At 38.0% G+C, this 26,475-nt stretch overlaps 1 protein-coding gene across 32 annotated transcripts in view; it reads left to right on the forward strand.

Moving 5' to 3' along the window:
• Nucleotides 1-16,818: 16,818 nt before the first annotated feature.
• LOC112641773 (muscular LMNA interacting protein) overlaps nucleotides 16,819-26,475 on the forward strand; it is a 261,862-nt gene continuing 252,205 nt past the window's right edge. For 7 of the 32 annotated variants that reach the window (XM_049092176.1, XM_049092180.1, XM_049092184.1 and 4 more), the window contains exons 1-5: nucleotides 16,825-16,964; nucleotides 17,507-17,669; nucleotides 18,228-18,375; nucleotides 19,742-19,844; nucleotides 25,735-25,804. In XM_049092176.1, coding sequence (XP_048948133.1) covers nucleotides 18,351-18,375; nucleotides 19,742-19,844; nucleotides 25,735-25,804 — 198 coding nt within the window. In that variant the 5' untranslated portion in view covers nucleotides 16,825-16,964; nucleotides 17,507-17,669; nucleotides 18,228-18,350. Of the gene's footprint in view, nucleotides 16,965-17,506; nucleotides 17,670-18,227; nucleotides 18,376-19,739; nucleotides 19,845-20,577; nucleotides 20,812-20,909; nucleotides 25,805-26,475 lie in introns of those variants that run through there. The other 25 variants (XM_049092193.1, XM_049092194.1, XM_049092187.1 and 22 more) reach the window with 15 other exon arrangements.

The following is a 26,475-nucleotide window of genomic DNA, read 5'->3' on the forward strand; positions in this document are numbered from 1 at the left end:
GATGGTGATCCACTTTAGCACTCTCTGCACGTTTTCCAGTCCGCATGTGATATTCTACTGTAACCAAGAACGCTCCTGTGGGACGCCTGCATGGCTCAGTGGGTGAGTGCCTGCCTTCGGCCCAGGGCGTGATCCTGGGGTCCAGGGATCGAGTCCCACATGGGGCTCCCTGCATGGAGCCTGCTTCTCTTCTCTGCCTCTCTCTCTCTCTGTCTCTTATGAATAAATAAATAAAATATTAAAAAAAAGACCCCCCCCTTCTCCTGCATGTATGTATATGTATGCATATGTTATTTGTATAGATACATGGCTTCCTGGTTCCTCACTTCCCCCTTTCCCAAATGATCTATCATTAACAGCCTTATTTAGTTTCAAGCTCAGAGTATTCCAGATTTGGCCAGAGTCCCATCAAGCTGGTTCACTGTGCCTAGGTCCTATTTCTATTATTCTTTGCAGCACATCCTTATCTGCTGATGTAACAAAATGTTCCAGGCCCATCTTGTAAACCCAGGCTCACTTTTCTCCAGTATTGCTTTCAGCAATTTCTCCAAGGACCTCTGGTTCCTACTGGTGGGGAATGGTATTAGAAGTCAAGATCCAGGGGGATCCCTGGTTGGCTCAGCGATTTGGCGCCTGCCTTTGGTCCAGGGCGCCATCCTGGAGTCCTGGGATCGAGTCCTGCGTTGGGCTCCTGGCATGGAGCCTGCTTCTCCCTCCTCCTGTGTCTCTGCCTTTCTCTCTCTCTCTGTCTATTACAAATAAATAAATAAATCTTTAAAAAGAAAAAAAAGAAGTCAAGATCCATGTACTTTCTGTGCCCATTGCTCCAGGGATATCTCTATTTCTCAGCCTTTTTAGTGGACAGAGCCAGGAAATATATGTATATACAGACACACATAAGTGCACATGCACACACACAAACACACATACACATGTATATACATATATAAATATTATATATCATGAATCTACATCATAATATCTATATCCTCTCTTCTGTATTTATATGTCCCTTCTTTCACAGTGGGGATCCTGGCTTCCAAAAACATCAACACATTTGCTCAATCTCACAGCACATCTAAAATAGTTTCAAATACCTTCACCCATATCTACTACAAAAGAAGCTACTAGAAAGAGTTCAGAATCTCCAGTTTCCAGTTCTCCCATCTCCCCACCCTACCTGTGATGGAGGGCATGCAGGGCTTGTAGTCAGCATCACTGATCTGATCAGTCATTCAAATAAGTTTTGTTTCCCCTGCGTTGTGGTTGTGGTATTCGTTTGAAATACACTTGGGTTCATTTACTTCAGTTTCCTTCAGTTTCAGTTTTCCTCTCCTCCTGTCCTAGCTGATTTAATTCTTATGAATGTCAAATATTAACATGTTTCCAGAAGTCAAAGCTCATGAAAAAGTGTACTCAGAGAAGAGCTCCTCTCTCCCACATCCTTTGCATTTCCTTCTCCTTCACTCCCTGCAGGTTAACCAACTAAATTGTTTCTGTTTTTTCTCTCCTGTGATTTAAAAGATAAGCAGATATATGTGTTTTCTTATTTCCTCTTTTTTTCTTACACAAAGGTAATAGTACTGGATATAATTTTTGTGCTTTGTTGTTCTTGTTGTTTTTTCAGTTCACAAGATCTCTTGGACATCAGTTTGTAGAGCATGTCTTCCTTCTTATACCACAAAGAGGTAGTATTTATTGTATGTTTGTGCTAGAGTTTATTCAGCAATATCCTATGCTTGGACATTTGGGAAGTTTCCAATATTTTGCAATTACAAGTAATGCTACAGTGAATTTGTGGTGAGATTGCTGGGCTAAAGGGCAAATGTGGATGCAGTTTTGTTAGATATTGTCGAGTTCTCTTCCATAGGATTTGTACCACTTTGTGTTTCTAACAGCAATGTGTGAAAGTGCCTATTTCCTCATGGCCTCAGCAGTAACTGTATTGTGCAGCTTTTAAATTTTTTCTAGTCTGATGTGTAAGAAGTGATACCATTGTGGTTTTAGTTTGTATCTTATTATGAATGAAGTTGAACATCTTTTTGTATGCTAAGAAACATTTTGATCTTTTTTTGTAAGTTGCCTGTTCATATTTTTTGCTCATTTATCTACACTATTTTTGTCATTCCCCCCACCCAATATTTAAAAGTTTTTTTTTTTTAATTTTAGGGATATTAGTCCTTCATATCTAATATATGTTGCACATATTTTCTCCTAGTTTATACTTGGTTACTTAACTGTATTATTTTGGGGTATCTTGCATAATTTTTGTTAATTTTTATTTTATTAATTTTATTACTGTTTAATTGCACCTGAATTTTTTTTTTTTTTTTTTTTGCACCTGAATTTTTAATCAAAGTTCAAAAGACTTTTCCTACACCTGGAGTATAGAGGAATTTACTCATTTTTTTTATATCCCCTGGTACTTGTATAGTTTTATTGTTTACATTAAATCTCTGATTGTGAAATAATGAGATACCTATTTATATCTATATATCATATATCTTTTCTGGTTCTTGCTAATATTTGGTTTTTGACTCTGGCTCCTAACACAGAGCTTCTTAATCCCCTGTAATTTCCTGTGTGATAGGAGCATTTTCATTCTAATGAGGTGATTCTCCTCATTAGAATGGGCTCCTAAATTGGGCTGGTCACTAGAAAGACAAAGCCGTGGTTAGAAACCTGGAGCTTTCAACCCACCACACCTCCATTCTCCAGAAAGGGCTGGAAAATGAATTAATAAATGATCATGCCTCTATGATGAGGCCACCAGAAGAATCCCTAAAGTACTGGGTTTGGAGAGCTTCTGAGTTGGTGAGCACATCTACGTTTTGGGAAGGTGTTGCCAGTTCCACAGGAACAGAAGCTCCTGTGCTCAGGACTCTCCCACACTTTGCTCTATGTGTCTCTTCATCTGGTTGCTCTTCTGTATCTTTTAAAATATCCTTTGTGATAAAATCAACAACAGTAAGTAAACTGTTTCTTGAGTTTTGTGAGCCACCCTAACAAATGACTGAGCCTTGAGGAGGGAGTGTGGGAACCTCTTAATTTGCAGCCAAATCGGACAGAAGTTGTGGGTAACCTGACAACCCACTACTTATAGCTTATAGCTGGCAGCTGAAGTAGCAGATGGCAGTCCTGTGTGACTGAGTCCTTAACCCCTGGAGTCTGCATTAACTCCAGGCAGTTAGAGTCAGAATTGCTTGGTGTGGAAAACCCATACATCTGGTGTCAGAAGTGATGTGAGTGTGGTAGTTGTGTGAGAGTAGATGGCAGTAAGTAAGAGGCATTTTTTCCTATTCACTGATTCAGTTGGGGTTTATTCTTGTGTATGGTGTGAGAAATGGATGTAATTTTCTCTTTTTCCAAATGGCTAATCAGTTGTCCAGCATCATTTATAAAAAGGCCATCTCTGCTCCAATAATTTGCAATACCGCCTGTATCATGCACTAGCTTCTATGTGTGGTTAAACCCTATCCTTTTGTTTTTTTAAAGGCTCTATATATCTATGGCAAAAACAATTTGGGTTAAGTAAGCCCTCAGAATTAGGTTAGTGGATGCTCTGTAAGGAGGAGTTTTAAAATTAAAATGGCAACTTAAAGATTTTGATATTACCCTTAGGAGAGTGAATTAGGTGTCACAATTAAAGCAGTAGAGTGGTTATTTGTTCTGACCATCAGTTCTCAAACTTTTTTAAGATGCACATTTCTGAGCTCTTCTCTTAATATTCTTATATGCAAGTTGAGGTTAGGGCCTTGATATAGTAACTGCCTAATACATGGGTGGATAGGGTAGGAGGTCATTGAATCACTTTCATTCAAAAGCACGGGCTGTGAGGAAAGGGGCAGCCTACATGGGACATGTATCCAATGTAGTTACGTGTGTGGAAGGTGATAATGAAATTATTCTGATAATGACAAAAGGATATGCAGGCTTTCCACTACATACTACATGAGAGCTGTTCAAAAAGCTAGAAGTTTACCACTGAGGTTGTAAATGTGGTAAATGTGAAGTAAATCTATGTTTTATGACCTTCCCATCCTTTAGGTTTTATTCCCATTTGCCTGACCATCAGCTTTGGTCTATGATTCTCAGACCTTTTTAGTTATACATATTATTTAGGAAGATCAGAACTCTCCACATGACTTGTTTTTGTGAAGCTTTATTTGGGCTACAATGATAGGAAGGTTGCTCTGATTTTGTGAGGTTAGAAATTAGATTAAATAAATGAGTAAACTTGTTATAGTTTAACATTATGTATTTATGATGGAAACATTAACATTGCTTCATACACTGCTTCCTACCATCTGGAAAATTAGCAATTCTTTCAAGGGACCTAAATGGTTGAGCCTGGAAATGATAATTGATACAATTTTCTACTAAGCTTTGATTTTGTGTGTTTTTCCATTTGCCTGTTAGAAAGTATAAGAAACACTTGCTTCCCATTTTCTGAGGCTGGTTCACCGAATCTCCTCATCCAGATTTGTTTTCATCCCTCCATTCCTTTGTCTTACAGAATAGAGTCCGTTGTGGTTCTAATCTCTGTCACGCATGTTCTTTATGAATAAAATTTCAGGCACCAGAGTATACATGTGCATGTTTTACTGTGAGATTGTGAAATCTCAGTGTGCAGGGACCTCATTCCCAATATGATGCTATGGTCCTCATTCTATGCTGTTTTAAAATTTTGTGTTAATGTGGCATTCTGAATGGGGAGTTTTCTTCTTTATTATGAGTCATAACAGTATATAACAGACATAGGATCTCTAAATTAGATAAGCTTGTTGGCAAAGATGTGAATATCTGCCCTCTGGTCTTTCCTGATCCTCATCTGTATTTTGTAACAAAAAACTAATTTCACCAAAGCAAAATATACCTTCTAAATGATGCTTGCAGATAACACATTTATCAATTAGCATGTGGGATTTTTTTTTTTTTTTTTTTTGCATTTGGGATTTTGATTAAGCCACTTTGCAAGTGATTCCACGTTAGTGGCTGTTAAAGAATATATTTTGAAAGGGAAAATATGTTTTGGCATTGAGTATTTTGAGGTCCCTCTTAAATTTATCAGAATTTATGCAAATTGTAATGTGGCCTTTTAATGCACAAATGAACCCTTTTGATATCAGCACTTACTACCATAGGATACACAAAATAAGGCACATGTCAAACATTACTAATAAGATCTCAAAATTAGGCTGACAGTCTTGAAGTCTACCCTTTTATTGGGTTTTTAGCACTAGTTGGATACATTGTCTCCTTTTTCTCAATTCCATTGCTTAAGATATTTGTCCCATTGTTTTATTCATGCTTTAGTCATATCCTATTGATGATTACATTTATTTGATTACTCATCTTCTATGGGGATTCCTGGCATTTGATTCATTTTTCTTCATTTAGCCTCCTTACTTTTGAAATCTCTGCATTTCATTTATTAACAACTTCTGATTATCTCAGAGGTACCTCAGATTATCTTGACTCATCTTTCTTTCTTTTTTTTTTAAGATTTTATTTATATATTCATGAGAGACACAGAGAGAAAGAAGAGGGTGGGGAGGCAGAGACACAGGCAGAGGGAGAAGCAGGCTCTATGTAGGGAGCCCAATGTGGGATTCGATCCTGGCACCCAGGGATCATGACCTAAGCAGAAGGCAGACGCTCAACCACTGAGCCACCCAGCCATCCCATCTTGACTCATCTTCTGACTTCAGATGAGGATCCTGTTATTTCAAGATGCAGGTGACTTCAAGATGGAAGATGGAGACAGTGGTGATGCCCTCCCCATTTCACACTGCTTATCTAATGCTTTTTACTCTCCTAGAAAAACTATTTAATATTTTTGCCACTTATATTTTTCTAATCTTATCCATGAGTCACACTGCCTTAGTCATAGTTTAACAAGTTGTTGGAAACTGTCTTAAACAAAACAAAGAAAATCCAACTCCATTTGGATTAGCTTTCTTTTGCAAATATTATTTGAAATTTGAGTTAAAAATTGTATAACTTAGAAAGTCTTGATAAAATAAAAAAGTTGGCATAATAAAAATTTCCTGCTTTTTGAGTATATTTTATTCAAGTGAAAGTATCTTTTATAAAAACTCATGTTCAGTGACTCTAAAGCTAACAATGGAGGTGTTTTCATTCATTATGTTCTACTGGAAAAAAGGTGGTTAAAGTTATTGTATGGATTTTTACTTTACTCTTTTGCCCCATTGTTTTTTTTTGATTTATCATTTATTCATTTTTTGTCCCATGTAGCTAATTCTTTGCTTTATACACAAATGCCTGCTTCTTAAAGTCTGTTCAGATACTCCTGGAATAAAATACCTTTTCAATTTATTGACTAACTTTGGGTGAATATGCATTTATTAGGAAAACAAGTAAAAATAATTTAATTCATCATGTGTAGTTTTCCCCTCTAAGGTTATTTATGAATTCATATATGGAATCATTTATTCACCTTGACCAGAATAGACTTCTTCTCTTAGAATAATGCTCTTTCCTTCAGTGAATGCTGCCATTCTTTAAAGTGTGTTAGCTTAGAATTAAAACAAAACAAAACAAAACTGCATTTTTTTTTCAGATAAGAAGTCCAGACATTATTGGATGGCAGAGTTGGTTCAATGACTTAATGATGTCAGGTCTGACACTTCTGCAATTCTCTTAGCCTTATCGTCACAGTCAGAAGATGACTGCCATCAATCCAGCCATCATTTCTACTTTCAAGGTAGGAAGAAAAGGAAAGTAGTGCCTTTAGCTTGTAATTTAAAGAATAGATGTAAAACTATTCTCAGAAGGACCTGTAACCTAAAATTAGAAATGTAACTTTTCTATTTGGATAATATTTTGTCTTTCAAACTGGTTATCTGAAAGTCTATAAAATATATCTTTATTATATTTAGCATAAATTCATTTAAGAAATACTATGCACCAACTATGAACCAGATAGTATTTTTAAGTTGAGACCACAAACTCTAATAAAACGATTTTTGCCTTTGAGTACCTTGCATAAGAAATGCAAGAAAACAACCATACAGTACAAACCATAGAGCGGAACACTGCAAAGTCTTAGATTGGTGTGGAGTTACTGATACCTGGAACAGATGGATTTGGCTTGAGATATGGAGCGTGAAGATAAGAAATCAATAAAAGTGAGGGAACCATATGGAGGGTATCCAGGCATCAGGACCAGCATGGGCAAAATCCTGGAAGTGACAGAACACATCTGTTACTCAAGAACCACAAGTAATTCTCTGTGGGTGAGTCATAGGCATGAGGGATGGAAATTTAGGCAAATGCTTCCATCAGGACTTCAGTCTTCATCCTATGCTTGGTAATTATGTGATAGTCCTTTGCTTTGACAGAACTCAGTTTTGGTTCTACTATCCTGACACCTATGGGCCAGCAAGTCAAATATTTTCTTATATTAACACTGCTATTCAACAGAGCCTGCATATTGGTGATCTGCTGGCTTAATCTGATGTATACATGTGGTTAGTGGTGTGTTTGTATGTTTTTTTCTTTTCCTGTACGGTGTAAAAAATTGAATTAGTTCCCAACATTTGAAAGTCAGGAGATTTCACAGAGGAATCTAGTTCCCCTGGAAACTCAGAAGATCTGGAAATGGTGGATCTATGTTCTCATACAGCAACAATAGCCTGCAGCCAAGTAAGGTTTGGCAGCATCTAGTTCACCAGAGTCCTCATTCCCTGTTGTTTTACAACATGTCCACTTGGGTAATTTAAGGTTGGTTGGTTCCTGAAGGCATTTATTTTTGCTACCTCTAGTATAGTGCATATATCATGTATTGGTAAACTTGTACACTAGCAATTCTTATCATGGTACAGGGACATAATTCTGTTTCCACTGACACTGACATCTTGGTCAATGAGATTACATTGGCCACCGGCCTGCTTGAATGAACAACAATGAAACATCTTGGTATTACTAATCTTGTTTCTAATTATCCTATGCAATTTTTTTTGCCTTGCAAAATTATTGCTGATAGACATTAAAATCCAAAAAAAAAAAAAAACCCTCAACAAGTATTATGGAGGAATATAATAAAGCCATGAGTCTTTTTTTAAAAAAGATTTTATTTATTTATTCATGAGAGATACAAAGAAAGAGAGGCAGAGACATACGTAGAGGGAGAAGCAGGCTCCATGCAGGGAGTGGGATAGGACTTGATCTCGGACCCCGGAATCAAGCCCTGAGCCGAAGGCAGACGCTCAACCACTGAGCCACCCAGGCATCCCAAGCCATGAGTCTTGAGGCATGATGTCTAGTTGGCTTTTGCTAACCTATTTCATCTCCTTGGCCTGTAGTATTTTCTTTTAGAAAATATCTATAATGCCACCAGCTCTGTCTGCTGATTACCTACAGGTTACCACTATATTCAAGTGAAACAGTCTGTGTCAATGTCATGGACATTGTTGGTAACTACTGAGGACCTGCATGAAAGGGGCTATTGTTTATCATCATTTTTAGTCTTGGGGTCTTGAGAAAATATCTTATCAGAAACAAACTTTAAACCTCTGTGACTTTTTCTTTTATTCATTTATGAAAGACAGAGACAGAGAGAGAGAGGGAGAGAGGGAGAGAGAGAGGCAGAGGCACAGACAGAGACACAGGCAGAGGGAGAAGCAGGCTCCATTTGGGAGCCCGACATGGGACTCGATCTTGGGTCTCCAGGATCAGGCCTTGGGCCAAAGGCAGGCGTTAAACCACTGAGCCATCCCGGGATCCCCACCTCTGTGACTTCTAATAAGAAAAAACAGGATGCCACAGTGTAAGACTCTATATGTATGGAGACTTTGGGGGCTGTGGCCATAGAAGATAGGCAGTAAACAAAGGTTTGGAGACTTTGTGCATTATATTTTTCTCAGAGGGCAGATGGAACTTATTGATCCTATTATCAGTGGGCAGTGTTAGACTTCCCCAACAAAAAGAAAAGATGGAGATTATCTGGCCTAGTTCCCTCCTTTTATTAGTGAACAAGTTGGTTTTCAGCGGGATAAAGTAACTAGTATCAAAACAGGACAAAAAGCTTTGGACACCTAGACTCTCAAATCCAGTGACACCTCCATTAGGTCTGAGGTATCATTTAAGAGAAAGTGCTTGATGCTTACATGGGCTTCCCTTTAAAGCTGTTGGTTTTGCTATTTTTAGATGAAGCTAGGTAGATCCTTCTTTTCTGTGCCCTTTATGGCTCATTTATCTTGTGAGTCAAATAGAGAAACCTCAATAAGTTGTTGTGCATCTTGGATGCACTAGGGGATCAGTAGGAATTCTGATGAGATTTGATTTTCAGTGTTTGGAGGAAAGAGGGGGAGGATTTTTCAATTGCCTTACATTTTCTGGAAAGCAAAAATTCCAGGTAGGTCTTACTTCTGGCTGCTGAAGTAATAGGTCTTCCATCCTCCAAATACAAAAATAATCTTTACAATTAAAAATCTGACATGATTTTCACACTGACAAGGAAACCTATTAGAAGTGCTCAAGATGTGTATCCCCTCTAAGTATTGTTTTCCTTTAAAAAAGTTGTGGGAGCATTTCAAATGAAAAATATTTTCATATTTGAAAATTTTAAAATAATTCAACGTGACATTGTTAGTTTAATGTATTCTTGTTAGAAACAGTAAACTTTGCTATAAGTGGTAAAGGGCTCCCTCAATATGTAGGCTTTGGTAATGCTAGAATTAAACTATAATTATGCTTTTATAGATTATTATTGTAAATTATGACATATTTATAAGTGATTATATTTTAATATTAGCTAATGCTAACTCTAAAAATGAATTCTTTTTTTCAAAGATTTTAGTTATGTATTTGACACAGAGAGAGAGTACAAGCAGGAGGAGCAGCAGGCAGAGGGTGAGAAAGAAGCAGACTGCACTTAGCAGGGAGCCCGACATGGAGCTCCAACCCAGAACTCTGGGATCATGACCTGAGGTGAAGGCTGACACTTAACCAACTGAGCCACCCAGGTACTCCTAAAAATGAATTCTTTATATTTGTTTAATGAATCGTTAAGTCCTCTTCATTTTATTTTCTGTCTTTGCAATCATTTTTTTTTTTCTGCCTCCAGTGGTCATATCATCCATGGATAGTTTATAATATAATATAGTTTCCTGATTTTCCTGCATTTGCTCTTTGTGTTGGATTTTGCCAATTGGCAACCTGGTTAAGCTTGGAACTAAATTTCCTGAATCTTCTTCTGCTTGTGTTTCCCTTAGGGTTGACCAAGAGAGAAACTTGAGTGGAAATATAGAAATGGAAGTCCACCAGATTCAGAGATAAATAGATAAAGAAGTGCCTGGCTGTCCCAGATTGTCCTCACAGTACTTCACTTGGTTGCCCTCTTACTTCCTGACTACTGTGTTTGCTGACAAACTATGGCCTCAGGCCTACTGTTAGAGGCCTGACTCTGGACCAATGGGGGCCATGATTCCCACAGGACATGCTTTTGACACCCCCATGAGGTCTTTCCACAGCCCTACTTGAGAGGCTAGCACAGCTTGGCTTCTCAGATCTTCCTGCAAGCTTTGTCATGTTCCCAGGGTCGGTGCTGCCTGAGAGATGGTTAATGACTCTTCTGTCTTCAAACTCTCTCTTCTAGACCTTTTTTTCTGCCCCTTTGACAGTTGTGTAAGTTATAATTCTTATAGTAAATTCCTTATCCCTGTAACCCTCACAGTGGCTCTACTTCTTCAACTAAAGCTGGACCGATACATTCCTGGGCTCATCTGCTGTCTTTCCCACAACAAAATTGTTATAGTGAAAATGATCATGTACTGACCTAGCCCTCCCTTTCTTCATTAATCCTGATTCTCATCCTCTCTCTTTTAAAACTCCCACTTCTTGGATTTTAGAACTTCATCCCTCTGGGTCCTTCTATCCTGGGCATACTCCATCCATAGCTGCATATTTCACAGTGTGAGGCCTCTGCTCTGACCCACTCTAACACAGAATGCTAGGGGCGGGGTGGAACAGATCTTGATTCAATATCTTGTCCTGCCCCTTTTGAGCTGAGGCTCTGGGCAAGTTATTTGACATTTATTAGCTAAAACCTCCTAATTCATATAAGGGAGATAATAGTCAGAGCTGCCTTATGGAATTGGCGTGAGATGTCAACACAAAGTGGTCCACAAATATTGACTTTCTTCTTCATTCTGCCACCTGCCCTCTACTGCCCTCCGGGAAAAGAAAGGGATGGCCTCCTTGTCCAGGTATTTCACTGCCTCTAACTCTATGACATTAGCAGAAAGGCCAGTGTGTGGATTGAAGCACTGAGCACTAGGGTAGGGACAACCTGATTCAGGGATAAGGGAACACTCTTTTTTTTTTTTTTTTTTTTTTTTTAAGGTTAGGGTGCAGAGGGAGAGGAAGAGAGACAATCCTAAGCAGGCTCCACATAAGCACATAAGCTTGATGTGGGTCTTGATCTCACAACCCTGAGATCATGACCTGAGCTGAAATCAAGAGTCAGATGTTCAATGGACTGAGCCACCCAAGCATCCTGGGAACACTCTGTTTTTCAATATGGATGGTTGTTCTTGTGAGTGATGGTAGTGAAACCACCTTAAAACAAATTGTTGACATTGAGGCTGATTTCAAATAGAAGAATAGACAAAATGGGGAGACAAATTTTAAAAAGGGGATTGACTATAAAAGCAATACTAATTATGCTTATATCCATAGCTTATTTATGCCTAATAATTAGAATGTAGCACAATGGCACTGGCACAAGTCATTAAATATATTACACCACAAACATATGTTATCCATTTGCAATAAGTTCTATCCATGAATGCTTGCCCATTAAAATTAATTATTCAGGTAGCATGTTCATATTTTAACAACCTAGAACAATTAGGGGAAAAGCGGTTTCCACAAAGATAATACTAATATGTAGTGATCCCCCCCCCCCTTTTTTTTACATTTTATCCCTCAGAGAGTACTATGGGAGAGTTGCTATTCCCATTTTTCTGATAAGAAACTAAGGTTTGGGATTATGAATAAATGACTAAAGCTGTAAAGACATAAATTGGACTCAAATAATACTCTGTTCCAAGCTCTTATTTGACATATGTGGCAAAGGTGATATGTTGGGAGACATTTGGTGACATACATGAATATCTTAATTAGTGGCAGGAAAATGTGAAGAGAGATGGATTTGCATCATTCAGGATTTACGAGTCTAGGCCTGAGTTCTAGATCCTGGGGCAAGGGCATTACTGCTTATTTGCCCCTCAGGGTCCAAGTTCCTCAGATGATTTTTTTTTTTTTTTTTTTTTGTCATTTATGTCTCCTTGCACTTTGAAATCTATAGACTTCTTAAAATGTTTTAAAATAATTTCTTGGTCTCCCTCATAAGTTCTAGCATCTTTGAGCTACTCAAATAGTCTCCGTCTGTCTTTAATTTTTCACAGATACTATAATCTGTTCCAAACAATAGGGATCCCTATCATAGTATGATTCCCAGGTGGAAAGGTAGGTCCCTATGCTTGATGGCTCTTGAAAAGAGGAGGTTATGATTGATTTGAATTCTTAAGTTAGACTAATAAATACTCCATGGCAGTCTGATGTGATGGTTTTGAAATTCATTTGCAAGGTGTGGAGGAGAATGAGAGTCGACTTATCATGTTTGAAGAAAGAGAAATGGGATAAAAGAGACATGTTTTGAAATCTTGAGAAAGCTGGATTGCATTATCTTCTTCAAGGGGGTTTGATTTACTCTTTTCACTTCCTGGTTTGTTAGTTATCTCATGCCCCCTAAAAACAATGTATCAATCATCCAATGAATAGTGTGCCAATTAATTTATGGACATGAAGATTAACATGCAATCTGCTAATGCTGCATTAACGAGTTTATGATTTTCATAAAATACATAGAACAATTTTGAGTTTTATCAACCTCAATGGTTGAAATTAAAATGGAAATAGCAACATTTGTTTTTTGTTCTCCCTACAAAGCAACTAATTATTTTCCTCTGGGTAATGATAATTAACAAAATTCCTCTCCTGTTTCTGATCAGTGCACAGCTGGTACTCAGATAATCACAAAGACTGGGTTTTATGTGGTGATATTAACATCCTAACTTGGGAAGTGCATTAACTGTGTACTGTTGCCTCAGTTTCTTAATTCTAAATGATGACTTGATGAGCTTCTTACACCAGGAGCAATATTTACATTAGTAAATTGTCAGTGAGAGAGAGAGAATGCTACCATGAGCATCTACTATTGGGTGTAGATTTTGTCTGCTTCACATGTTATACTTGGGCATGCAACTTTGATGTGTCTTGATAAGGGCCACAGGGACATCTCATGCACTCATATTTGAGCATTCTTTCAGTTAAGCCAGAATGTGCTAGAGGCTTTGGAGCTGGAATGTGTTCAGAGCCACTCACTCCCATCCCTTGGGCTTTTCTGGAAAGGAGGTTTGGACCTGAGCTGGCCAGAGGACCTATTAGGTGTGGTATCACTGAACAAGTTCCAGACCTAAGCAGGGCACTCCATTCTGAGTGGAATGTGGTGGTACCTGTCTGTGTCAAATACCTGCTCTCATCCTTTGCCTAACAATCCCCTTAGAGACAGGGACTATATATCACCATCTTTTTTATCTCCCAAGTTTTGTATAATGCTTAGAAGGTAATAGGTGCTCAGTCAATGTTTGCTGGATGGATGGAGGATGGTATAAAGGAAAAAAATGCATTTTTGATCCTTGCTACCAAAGGAGGCTTGAGGCTAGCTAATTGGTCAATGTGTGGTGATTGTGTATCAATAATCATATAGAAGAAATCATATTAGCACTCACATTGCCTTAAGAATAACAATAAATGTGGCACACCTGGATGGCTCGGTTAATGCCCAATTCGGTTTAGACTCAGGTCATGATCTTGGGGTCCTGAGGTTGAGCCCTGTTTCTGGGCTCTGGGCTCAGTGTAGAGTCTGCTTGAGATTCTCTCCCTTTCCCTCTACTTCTCTCTCCTTCTCTGCCACCATGTGCACCCTGTGCACTCTCTCTGTTTCAAAGACAAAATAACATCTTTTTAAAAAAAGAATAATAAATGTTAGATCTGTATCAAGTGCCCAGTGTGGCAAATTTTAAAATATACTTTGTGCTGGTGAGGATATGTGATGGGCATACTTCTATAACCTTTTAGGAAAGAAATTTACCACTATCTGTCAAGAATTTGTAGTGTTTTGTATTTACTTTTTTCTTAGTCTGGAAAAGTCTATAATCTGGAAGCCAGTTTGAATAAAATAATTCAAAATAGAGAGATAGTTTTCTGTGTACCAAGATGCTTTTCTTAGATTTGTTTGAAACAACCTAAGTTCCCAACAACATGGTGATGGTTAGTGAAATGTGACATATTCATTAGCTGGAGCTCTATTTGCTGATATAAAATGTTTTTCAAAATTTTATAGTAATATAATTCTTTAATTAAGATCTAAAATTTATATATCATTGTGACAACTAAAATATACCATATACCATAGAGAAAGCCTGAGAGAGAATATTATTAAATCTAAGAATAGAAATAAGACTGGAAGAAAATCCACCAAAATACTAAACACTGGCCTTAATTTTTATTTGTTTTGTTTTCCCAATTTTTTGTAGACCCCCGCAGTTCTGTCTCCTTTCCTCTTTTGTGTTGAGAACTTGTGTCCTTGCTCTGCTGCCCTCTCCACATTCCACTTTGGTGGTAGATTGGATCAGGATGGCCATCTGACTCAAGTTGGGCAAATCGGATTCTCCTGGGAATTTAAAATTGAGGCTTCAGAGAAAGCAAGTTGGTTTGTATGCATGCCTTGGATTGAGAGACATGTGAATTTTGGACTGGGAGGTTTGGGCACCTTTTCCGAGTTACAGAAGAGAGCAAATTTTCAGAAAACTAAGAAGAAAGCAGATGGACAAAGAAAGAAAAAGATAAGAGATCATAGGATCCTAGAGGAGAAACTGGTTTCTGATGACTGGTTTTAGTTCTAGCCCTCAGGAGGCCTGGCTGTGTGCCATAAGACATTCTTGTGTCCTTATAATTTATTACTATTTTTATTACCATTTAAAAATTTTTTTCCTCATCAGTTTCTGTTACCTGTAACCAAGTACAAGTAAATAAGATGCCTTTACTTTTTAGACATTTAAAAATATGCAAAATGAGTATACACTGCTATTAAAGTATTATGATAAGCACAATAATTTTTATTGTTTTTGAAAAACAGATATTTTATCAAGCACTCCTGTGATATATTGTTTGTAAAAGTGAGAAACATAGGTCATTTGTGGCCATAGAATTACAGGGCCTGTACATAGAATTACATAGAATTCTGGTCCTGTTTTCTGGTCCTCTTTTGGGGGAAGTTTGATAATTTCATTTGACTCTAACATACACTAATTTGTTATTTTAAGAAAACCCAATATGACAAATTTCAATTTGAGGATGATAAAGGAGAGAACCATTCATTAAGGAGGGTTACATCAGCCAGTTCACCTCACCTATGCCATTATCTGACCTCTGTCCCTGACTTTTGACCAGGTTAGACAAAAATTATGTTTGCTACCAGCACACTATTAGAAAAGCTTGTGGATAAAAGCAGTGATGACAGGATGCATTGTTTATAATGTGTTATTCAGTAAAAAATACACATTGCTCATAATGTGTTTTTCAATAAAAAATTATCCTAATAATATACTAAAATTATAAATATATGAAAAAACTTGGAAAGAAATATACCTTAATGTTAACCATGGTATATTTGAAGTGTGGCTTTACAGAGAATTAAAAATTACCTTTTTGTATTTTTTCATAACTTTCAAGTTCTCTACAGTGTCATATGAGTTCAGTAATAAAATTTTTAAAAGTCAAACTTTTAACGAAAAAAAGAATTGCCTTAGGCACCCAAACAATCTTGTCAGTCTTCTGTTTGTCAGGTGCAAGAGTTTAGAAAAGAAGGAGGAAAGGAGGGAGAGAGAGGTTGGGCTGCCTTGGATACTCTGCTCATGGGATTGGACCTCTGGAGTCGCTCTCTAAGGGAGAAAGTAGACAGGGCTATGTGCCCAGTCCAGAGAACCCCAGGTGTACAGCAGGTGGTGGCAGGGAGCTCTGGCTTAGGAGTCAGCCTGGCCCTGCTCTTTCTGTGTGTGGACTCGCAAAGGTGCTGAGCTCCTGGCTTAGCTTCCCTTTCTGTACAATGATACAGCTCCTTCATGGGGTCGTTGAGGGCCTAAGACAAGTAGTGTCATGTCAGTCACTTAACAGAGTCACAGGTTCATAGTAAGTAGCCATGGTGTTTCCTATTATTCCTGCAATTTATCAGATGTAAATCGTGCATGTGTACTCCATAAATCCTCCATGTCTACCTGCCATTCCTCAAACACATTGTCCATATTCTGGCCTTCATTATTTTAGTTTACACCTGACATGTTCTGCTTCCTATAATTCTACCAATTCTAGAAGTAGTTAAATCAGTGCTTCTCAAACTTTTATGCCTAGAGGAATCACCTGTGGGTCTTGTTAAACTGTAGATTCTGACTTAATAGGTCTCAGTTGGCGTCCAGGATTTTGAATTTCTAATGAGCTCCCACGTGAGGTCAATGTTGCTGTCCGAAGACCACTCTTAGTAGAAAGGACTAAGAAGGTCCAGCTGAAATCCAACATCTGTGTAAAATCATCTTCAGTGTCTCTAGCCAGAATGTCCTCTCCTTCTTTCACTTTCAAAGCACGTCATTTGTACTCTCAATTTAGCACTTGCCACATTCAGCCTGCTTTGGTGCACTGCTGTATGTGATTCTGTTCATTCCCAACTAAGCTCCTGATGGGAGACTTTGTGGTTCAACCCCTGAATGCTGTCAGCACCGGCAAAATGGTACAGATACGGTGTTCAACCAATAATTGTCAAATTACGGAACTGCATGAAAAAGAATGAAATAATACCTTAAAATAACATTGTGTTTTACGTGAGTATTCACTTAGAGATTGTCAACCTAAATCAATTTAATGAGTGGAAATAATGAGAGTAGTGTTGTGAATAATTTCAAATAGCGAATATGTGATTGTGATCTTTTCTTTTTCTTAAAAATACATTATGCATTATAGGATTCAGGGTGGGGTGATATTTTGGGTAGGATGACAAAGCCAATCTGGGATGATATATTTTCTACAGAACATCAAATGAATGGGTACTAATTTGTTTTTCAAACACTGAGTTTCTTGGGTCATGGTTTTAAAAAAGCCTCTAAGTCAACCAGAAGCCGAAGTTGAATAACACTGGACATTAATTATTGGTCATTGGGGTAACACGGACTCATTCTGTTGAGAGTAATTAGGGAAAAGAATTTGTGGGAAATGAAGAAAGTGCAGTGGAGGTCTCTGTTGGAGGAGGTTGTCAAGAGGACATGACCTCTGCTTGACCCTTGGGCTATGGACCCGGGCAATCAGAGGCTTCTCATCATCTCTCCTGTCCTTCAAATATTTGTTCTGCCTATTGTTCCCCTGGTAGGAGCCATTTCAAGGGCACAGCTTGAGAGAGGAATGTGTTGAGGAGATCAGCTGGAGAGTACATGTGACTGAATCCTGTTAAGACTTCTATACAAGCTTTTAAGATCCTGGTGCGCAGGTGTAGAGATCTACTTGTCCTGCGGATGCCCAAGACAAGCCTGTATGTAAGTCTCCTTCCTCATTAAGCCTTCCACCTACTGATCTGGAGTAGCCTGCCTCCTCCCTCAGGCTCTCTTTGCTCTCCACGTATGGGGGCCAGTTTGTGAACCAACAATCTACCCTCTGTGGATATTTGCTGGCAGCTGGATAGCGGAGCAATTGTCCTTTCTGACTGTGGAGTTGGTTCAGTCCTGTATGGGCACCTACTACTACTTAATTCTGACTTTCCTTCCCTGGGGCAATTGGCAATTCGTTTCAGGAGGACTTTCCATTGTATTTTAAAAATCCAATCAATACAAATAGAAAAGAAACTCCATTTTAAGTAACCGTTAACTCGCCTACCACTCATGTCCATAGGGAAGCTTAAAGAATTTTCATCAGTACGCTAAAAAGTAGATAGTTGGATATACAGCAAAACTTTTCAACACTTGACTCCAAATCCCTGTTACTGCCAAGACATTCTTATAAAGAAATCATCTGGGGAAACTTAGCAACTACTGTTTTTGTGAAATGGTCCCTGTGGGGCTGAGGTTTATGCCTAACTTTTTTTTTTTTTAATTTAGCTTCTGTATCTTGTGCCTGGTATCCAACATTAGTTACAGAGTAAACAGTACTTTCCAAAGACTGACAGGGTCAGCTGCTCTGGGAATGTGGCCGGTGACCTCCCTGCTGGATTATCGTTCTGCATGCTGCTTCCAAGTCAGTTGAAAGGTAAGCATTCTTTCTGTATAAGTGCACACTGCTTTGGAACATGTTTCAATTTCGACTGATAAATCTGAAAGTACATCCTGGGTACGCTGTTTCAGAGGGCATGGAGCTGTTACTTTGGGGGCAAAGTGATTTGTCATGTCAACACAACCACAATGCTAAGCTGCTGGGTTTAGGGGAGGAGTGAGCCACAGGGCTGCATCTGGTTGCTTTGATTAAGCCCTAAAGACACAGGAAAACTTCCATCCAGAACTTGTTTCTCAAGTTAAAAACACACACTGTAATTCTAATATTCAAGAAGTAAAGCCTTCCATTTCTGAATCCTTTTTCCTGAAGGAAATTTAAATATTGATCAATTTAAGTTGGCTATTGTCTTGACTGAAATAGCAATGGTGTGAGTGAGAGAGTGAGTGTGTATGTGTGTGTGAGAGAGAGAGACACGGAGAGACAGAGAGACAGATACTACTAGGAAGTATATCTACTATTCAAAGGATCTGGAAATATAGTGAGTGTTCCCAAATGCAAGAGCAAAAACTTGTTCAACCCACACATCATGGATGTCACCATGAACAAGAGAAAATGTATCCTAAATCCCTCAAAAATTGTAAATGTTGAGTATAAAATAGTGAAGAAAATGGAACATCCTGGAATTAGATCCCCAAGTGGTTTTAATCAGCTTGTGTGTTATAGACTCTTGAGGTATGGATTTAGTGTTATAGCAGAATTACTGTATTTATAAATTACCATCAGTGTTGTATTATTTTTTTTACCTCACATTTTATTTTTCAATAAGTTTTAGTAAAAGATTTGCATTTTTCAGATGGACACATTAAAAAACCTACCACTTTTCAAAGTTCTCAGCTCTCATTTGATTGAACTATTTTCTAGTGCTCCAAAGGATGCTCTATCATCAAGAAATGATTTTATAAAGAAAATGTCTCTTTTCAGACACTGAATAAAAATCTTTTCTACAGACATTTTAAAAATATGGCCCAGAACCAAAATAAGGGCACAAATAGGATCAGAAGAAGTAGAAAAATCATATTCTAGTAGAAAAGGTTTATGTTTCACTGAAGAGTGGTAATTACAAAGGTACAAATTTGTTAAGCTGTTATTATCGTAATTATCGTATACTGATATTTTAGGGTTTGCTATTGTGTCCACTTGGCAGATTCAACTTACAAAAATGTTTATTATATAGTGACAAACTCAACTTTAAAAAATTCCTCTGTAGACACTATCTTTTCACAACTGTAGGCACATACTATAACCCTGAGCATCCTGTACCTCTGGCCTGCAGAAGCTGGAAGGGATGCTTACATATGGGGATGGTGGGACACTAAAGTCTTCCTCTGTTTGTGTCTTCCAGGTGCACAGACAGATGAGAAGATAAGAGTCAGAGGAACTTTCCAGAAGAGTCTGCAGTTGCTGCTTGAGAGTTTACAATCACCAAACCTGATAAATAGACTTAGGTAGGGGTTCTGAGAAGACTCAGAAAATTCTGGGGGACCAGTCTCTGCATTTTGTTTTTCACTGCCACTGCCACCTGTGTATCTCATTTGACCATCAAACAGAGCTTTCTAGAGGCATGGGTGTAAATTTTCAACTAGGAGCAATACTAGTCGGTCAATAGTTAGCTGTGTGAGATCAGTTCTCAGTGCTAGGTCTAAGCTAGATTTGCATCTGGCTCTTGGGTACACATTTCCAGTGTGGTTTTGGGAACATACTATGGCACCTGAAGGCGTGTACTGGTCTATCAGTACCTGGTTGTGGGGCTTACATGGGCTTCTGATCTGTGGAGAGCATACAAGACCTACCCATGCCTGCAGGTGCCATGTGGAATGATAAACCTGTATAAAAGGCATCCATTGTCTCAGAAGAGGACCTTATCTTAATAAAAAGGTATTTATTCCTAGAGCACACAATGAGGAAGATTCTCAGTTGTCTACACCATGCTTTACAGTTTATTTTTTCAAAAGAAAACAGCATTTGTTTTTCATGCTTGGGGGTGTCTGTCTACCTTGTGAGGTTTCAGAAATACAGCATCTATATGTGCTGTGGCTGTGGAGATGAAAGTTCTTTAAATGGCAGGTGTGGAGAAATCACCATTAAGAACCAAACAAACTATATTTAACTTTCTCACCCTGTAGATGAACAAGTCATCTTAATAGCTGCAATCTCTCCTTTCCCCATTTTTGAATATAGGCACCACATCACAAATCTGAGTAGCTGAGATTTCACCCTCTGTAAGAGGCACAGAACGAGGATGCGAAGAAATGGAAGAGGTGCTAGTCTCTTGAAGTAAATATCATTTGCTGAGGGTCATTTGTTCGACTTTTTAATGGAATTCTTGCTGGCCTATGGTGGTGTAGATTTTAATTTCCTGTTTGGAGTGACCTGTTACATTATGTTCCTGGGAAAGAAATCGCAAATTTCCAGGTTAGAAAGGAATTACAGATCTTTCTTTTCTTTTCTTTTTCTTTTCTTTTCTTTTCTTTTCTTTTCTTTTCTTTTCTTTTCTTTTCTTTTCTTTTCTTTTCTTTTAATAATAGCTTTATTGAGATAAAATTCACATACCATAAAATGCATTCTTTTCAAGAATACATACAATTCAATGGTTTTTAGTATATTTGGAGTTATGCCATCATCATGACTATCTAACTCCGAATATTTTCACCAGCTCAAAAAGAAGCCCCATGTCTGTTAGCAGTCATTCGTCATTCTGCTTCCCTCTCACCACCTGGCAGCTACCCATTATCTTTCCAGTTCTCTGGAATTGCCAATTATTCTGGATGGTTCATGTGGTATCAGTGCTTCACTCCTTTTTATTGACCAATAACATGCCACTGTATGATATTCCACATTGCTTCACCCTTCACATGTTGGTAGACATTTGTGTGGTTTCTGTTCTCTGGCTGTTATGAATAATGCTATATCATGAACATTTGTGTACAAAGTTTTTGTGTGAATACATGCTTTTACTTCTTTTTTGTATATACCTAGAAATGGAATTGCTAGATCATGTAACTCTCTATATAAAATGTTGAGGAACTGCCGTACTATTTTCTTCTTTCTTTTTTTTTTTTTAAAGATGTATTTATTTATTTTAGAGCTGAGAGAGAGCACATGAGAGGGCGTGAATTGGAGTGAGGGGCGTGCAGAGGGAGAGAGAATCCCGAAGCAGACTCCCAGCTGAGCGCAGAGCCCTACGGGGGCTGGATCTCGCACCTGGGATCATGACCTGAGCGGGAATCAAGAGTCAGATGCTCAACCTACTGAGCCACCCAAGTACCCTACCACACTGTTTCCTAAAGTGGCTGTTCCACTTTATAGTCCCACCAGCCATGTAGGAGGGTTCCAGTTTATCCACTTGTTGCCAGTGCTGTTATTTGATTTTAGTCATCCTAGTGGGTGTGAAGTGTTATCTCATTGTGGCTTTGATTTGCATTCCGTTAATCACAACATCTTTTCATAAGCTTGTTGGCCATTTGTTTGTCTTTGGGAGAAATCTCTATTCAAAATTCTTTGGCCATTTTTAAACTGGGCTGTTTGTACTCTATACTGTTGAGTTGTAAAAGTTCTTTATGCATTTTGGATAGAAGTTCCTTATCAGATCCATGATTCACAAATATTTTCTCCCACTCTCTATGTTAATTTTTGTGCCACATTTGTCCAGAATTTGATACTATATTTGAACTAACTTTTTTCTAGGTAAACCTCACATAGTCCAAGTTAAAAATGGCACACACTTTCAGCAACAACCTGCTTGATGCCAGACACTGTGTCAGGTTCTTGGCACACATTACCACATTTAATTTTTATAATAACATTAAGGGGTTGGTATTATCCTTTTATTTTAAGGGAAAGGGAACTGAAACTCTGAGAATTAATTTGCTCAAAGCGACCCAACTAGAAGGTGATAGAATCTGCAAATGAGTTCCATTATTCTTGCTGCTTAGTCTGTTTTCTCCTTTACACCAATAGTTAGCTGTTTGAGTAGATAAGTGAACACTCAATATTGTGTTCATCTCTAATATGATTTGTGTTGGATAAATGCATTTCATTCCTGTTTTCTACCCAAAGTCATGTGAATAACAGTGTATTACATGTCTTAAGTCACATCTGTTTGATACATTTCCCTTCCCTCCCACCCTTATCCCTTTTCTTTCTCTTTCCTCATTTGCTTTTTTCCTTTCCTTCCTCTCCCTCCTTCCTCTTTCCTTTATAAGCTTATTCATTTGGTCCTTACTATGTTCTAAGTGCCTAAAGTGTTGCATAAGGCACCCTCTGGTGCTGATACTCTAGCAGAAGAGACAAACCTCAAATGAATAGATAAGGATTCACTTAAAATACCACGTGAAATAATATAATGCCAGCGGTGATAAGAGTTACGAAGAACACAGCAAATGAATGACAGAGGGTTTGCTATTTTAGATGGATCCTCGGGGAAGGTCTGGATGAAGTGAGAAGGGAGTCACATGATTCTGAGGAGAGCCTCTCTTCCTGGCAGAGGGAGGAAAATACTTGTGATGACAGACATGCAGAGAGGAGACCAGTGTGGCTCTGTCTTTGACCAGTAAATGGACAAGTGCTAGCTTTGGCACAGGCATATTTTTACCTAAAAAAAAGCCTTTGTCCCTAAAACATAGTTAAAATATCTTTAAGCATACCTCTGTAAATGGATAGGGGAGCTAATATTTACCACAGAATGCTGGTGCTGTTTACCCACTCTCCCTGTTATGCCTGTGATGAACTTAACTTGTTCCAAGGTGCTAAGTGCACAGTGTTTAGGAGCTTGGGCTAGGGAACTTGAGTGCCCCCAGTTAGTTGTGTAACTGTCTTATTCTTTTTTTTTTTTTTTTTTTAATTCTTAAATGGGTGCATTCGTTTGCTAAGACTGTGGTACAAATACCATAGACTTCATGACTTAATAGAAATATCTTTCCTCCCAGCTCTAGAAGCTGAACATCCAAGGTCAAGGTGTTGGCAGCATTGGTTTCTTTGGAAGGTCTCTCTCCTTGGCTTGTAGATGGCTGCCTTCTCTCTGTGTCTTCAAGTGGCCTTCTCTAATTTTTTTGCTTTTGTCCTAATCTTTTCTTCTTCTTCTTCTTCTTTTTTTTTTTTTTTTTTAAGATTTCACTTATTTATTCATGAGAGATACAGAGAGAGAGAGGCAGAGACACAGGCAGAGGGAGAAGCAGGCTCCATACAGGAAGTCTCCAGGATCACACCCTACGCTGAAGGTGGCGCTAAACCGCTGAGCCACCCAGGCTTCCCCCTAATCTTTTCTTCTAATAAGGACACCAGTCATATGGGTTACTCTACCCTAATAACCTCATTTTACCTTAGTTATCTCTTGAAATATCCTATTTTTGACTATAGTCTTATTCTGAAAGGCTAGGACTTCAACATGATTTTGGGGGGTGAGGGGCACAATTTAGCCCATAACATCGATGAAAATAATAGTCTCTACTATCTAGAGTTGTTCTGAGAATTAATTGAGATAATATATGGAAAGCCTTAAAGGAGCTCCTGGCACAAGGTGAGTGCTGTTCAAGTGAGCTAAGTAAGAGTATTATTATCCTATTTTGATCTAGTCATGCCTACATGGTGAGTTTGTTGAGGGAAGAAATGTAGAGATTGTATCTTTTAATTTTATTATTTTTATCTATTATTTTGAAAAAAATCTGCCAGCGCCTAGAATAATCTTCACCATTTTAGCTTCTCAGGACACATTTGCTGAAGTTAAACTTTTCATCCCTGGTGGGAGGAACATCACTGGCACATATCTCTCATTATCACTCTTTTCTTCTTCCCCAACTAGCTTTGCATCCCACCATTCCTCTGCTTCTTAACTAGATTCTAAATTTCACCTTCAGGCATTAAACTAGCAATAACCAAGTTTCTTTTACAGCCATAGCATGCTTTTTTTTTTTTTTTTTTTACCCCCTAGAGAGATTTGGAAATTCCATTTACATAAAATGTTAACTATTGCCTTGCTTTTGACACGTACCAATCCTGCATGCTAGTAAACCTATAAGACATCAATTTTCAAACTTGTTAGGGCAACAAGCATGCATGATTCCTTTTCTGGAATGCAGAGGTGAGCCAGAGAAGAAAGTCCCTTTTGCCGAAGAGCCTGATACAGTGTTCCTGAATTCATTGTTCTGAAGCAGGGTTTCCTTCTTACTAAGTATTTCACTTATGAAATCCTCAGCCCTTCCGTCATGGTGCAGAATAAGCTCTGGAGCAGCTCTGCCTGGCGACAGAGAAGCAGCTATCATTACTCTAAAGGATGGAGCCTTACAATACATTTCTTAAAATGTTTCCTTAAAAAGTGAAGGAAACTTGAGTTAATGTCAGAAACTGGCGTTAAAGTGTTTCATACAGGCCAAGGGATTAGACCACCATAGAGACCAGTCTTGGCTCACTCTGAAAGCCATATTTACTCTTTATTTCTATCCACATATCTGGTTTGCTGAAAAAAATAGAGGAGGGTTAATTACCACCAAGTTACACAATTAATTTTCTTTAAGACATGTAACAATTTTCAAAGAATTCTGAAAACATTGTTTTTTTGGAGAAATGAATCTCATCTTCTATGTCCTGACTTTGTTCCCAGTAGAAAAACCAGGATAATGAAGAACAAAATCTTTTTTGCTTTTTAAATGAAGGGAAATACCACTTTTATCTCATGGTGTTTCTAAATATCATTTGCCAACTTTTTGTGGGTTAAAATTGCCACTACCCCTTGAATATATGTGTTGTGTCTTAACGGTTTTCACTAGTTATCCTTTGCTCTTTTCCTGTAAGTGAGTTTTTAAACTTCTGAGCTATAAAACAACACATAACTGTTGGGACTACCAGGACCCAAATTGGAATTTGGAGGAACAGGGATGGCTGATTCATATTGGTTATATGACCATTACATTTGTCCTTTGTAAGCTGATTTATTAGGTCTGTATTCTAGAGTATGTTTTATTCTGCTCCAGTGGCTATGAATGAATTCTTTGATGGTGGCTTTTTGTCACATGCATCTTTCATGGTTCAGGGCACCTAACCTGTTGGAATATTCTCCTGTTGAAGAGTTTGCTTTTATATCTAGTGACATTTATCATTATCTAAGGCCAGCTGCCTGACTTCTCTTCAGGGCTCTGTTTATGGGGTTTGAACATCTATAAATGGAAACACTAGCTAACCAGAAATTATCGCCAGGGCTTTCTGATAGTGTCCTGAGCTCTCACAACTTGGAATGTCCTGCAATATCTAACATGTAAGCACGTCAAATCATTTTCTAGACAGAATCTGAATCTTTTTCTGTTTCTCTCTCTCTCCCTCTGTTTCTTTCTCTCTCTCATTCAGTTTCAACATGGAATTTGAAAAGCATGAAAAAGGAAGCTTATTAAATAAGAATTTAGAGGAGAAACTGACGGTAAGATGTGTGAGATTTAGTGTACACAGATTTGTAATGTAATTGACATAGTAAAAAAAGCAGCTGTCACAGATTGGAAAAGTTGTACTAACTAGCTTGTATTTCCATATTTTTTTCTGGTTAGCAGCCTGAAAATTAACGAGTTCCATGGACTTTGCTGGACACAGTGTAATAAAATTATTAATAAAATTTCAATACTAGAATGTGGACGAATTTTATTTTAAATGATGTCGTTTGGCTCCATTTTTAAAATCAGTATCCATTTATTTTGAGCCCTTGTTTATTGCTTCAATAACGAAAGATTATTCCATTTATTGAGCTAAAGCTTAGCAAATTCTAGTTTCCTTCAGAGGTACTAGGAATATGTGTCAAGAAAAATATATTAAGTATTATAGACTATTTTAATGTTTTATCAAATCATTTAAAGGACATCTAGCATAAGGATAAAGTTTACTCTTCAGAAAGGTTTTATTATTTTGCTATGAAAGTTGTGAAAGTAAATTTGCCTTGATGCTGAGGAATTACATGTCAATGCACTGTAGTGGTCACCTATATTTGCACCAACGTAAAATATACCATAGACTGGTATAGTGGTAGAATGTGTTGCTCGTGGTTCACCCTATGGGTTTAGAAGGCTAGTTATGTTTGTAAGTGTACTGTGGCTACAGAGT

The sequence above is a fragment of the Canis lupus genome, chromosome 12, assembly GCF_003254725.2.
Source record: "Canis lupus dingo isolate Sandy chromosome 12, ASM325472v2, whole genome shotgun sequence".
NCBI classification, from domain to species: Eukaryota; Metazoa; Chordata; class Mammalia; order Carnivora; family Canidae; genus Canis; species Canis lupus.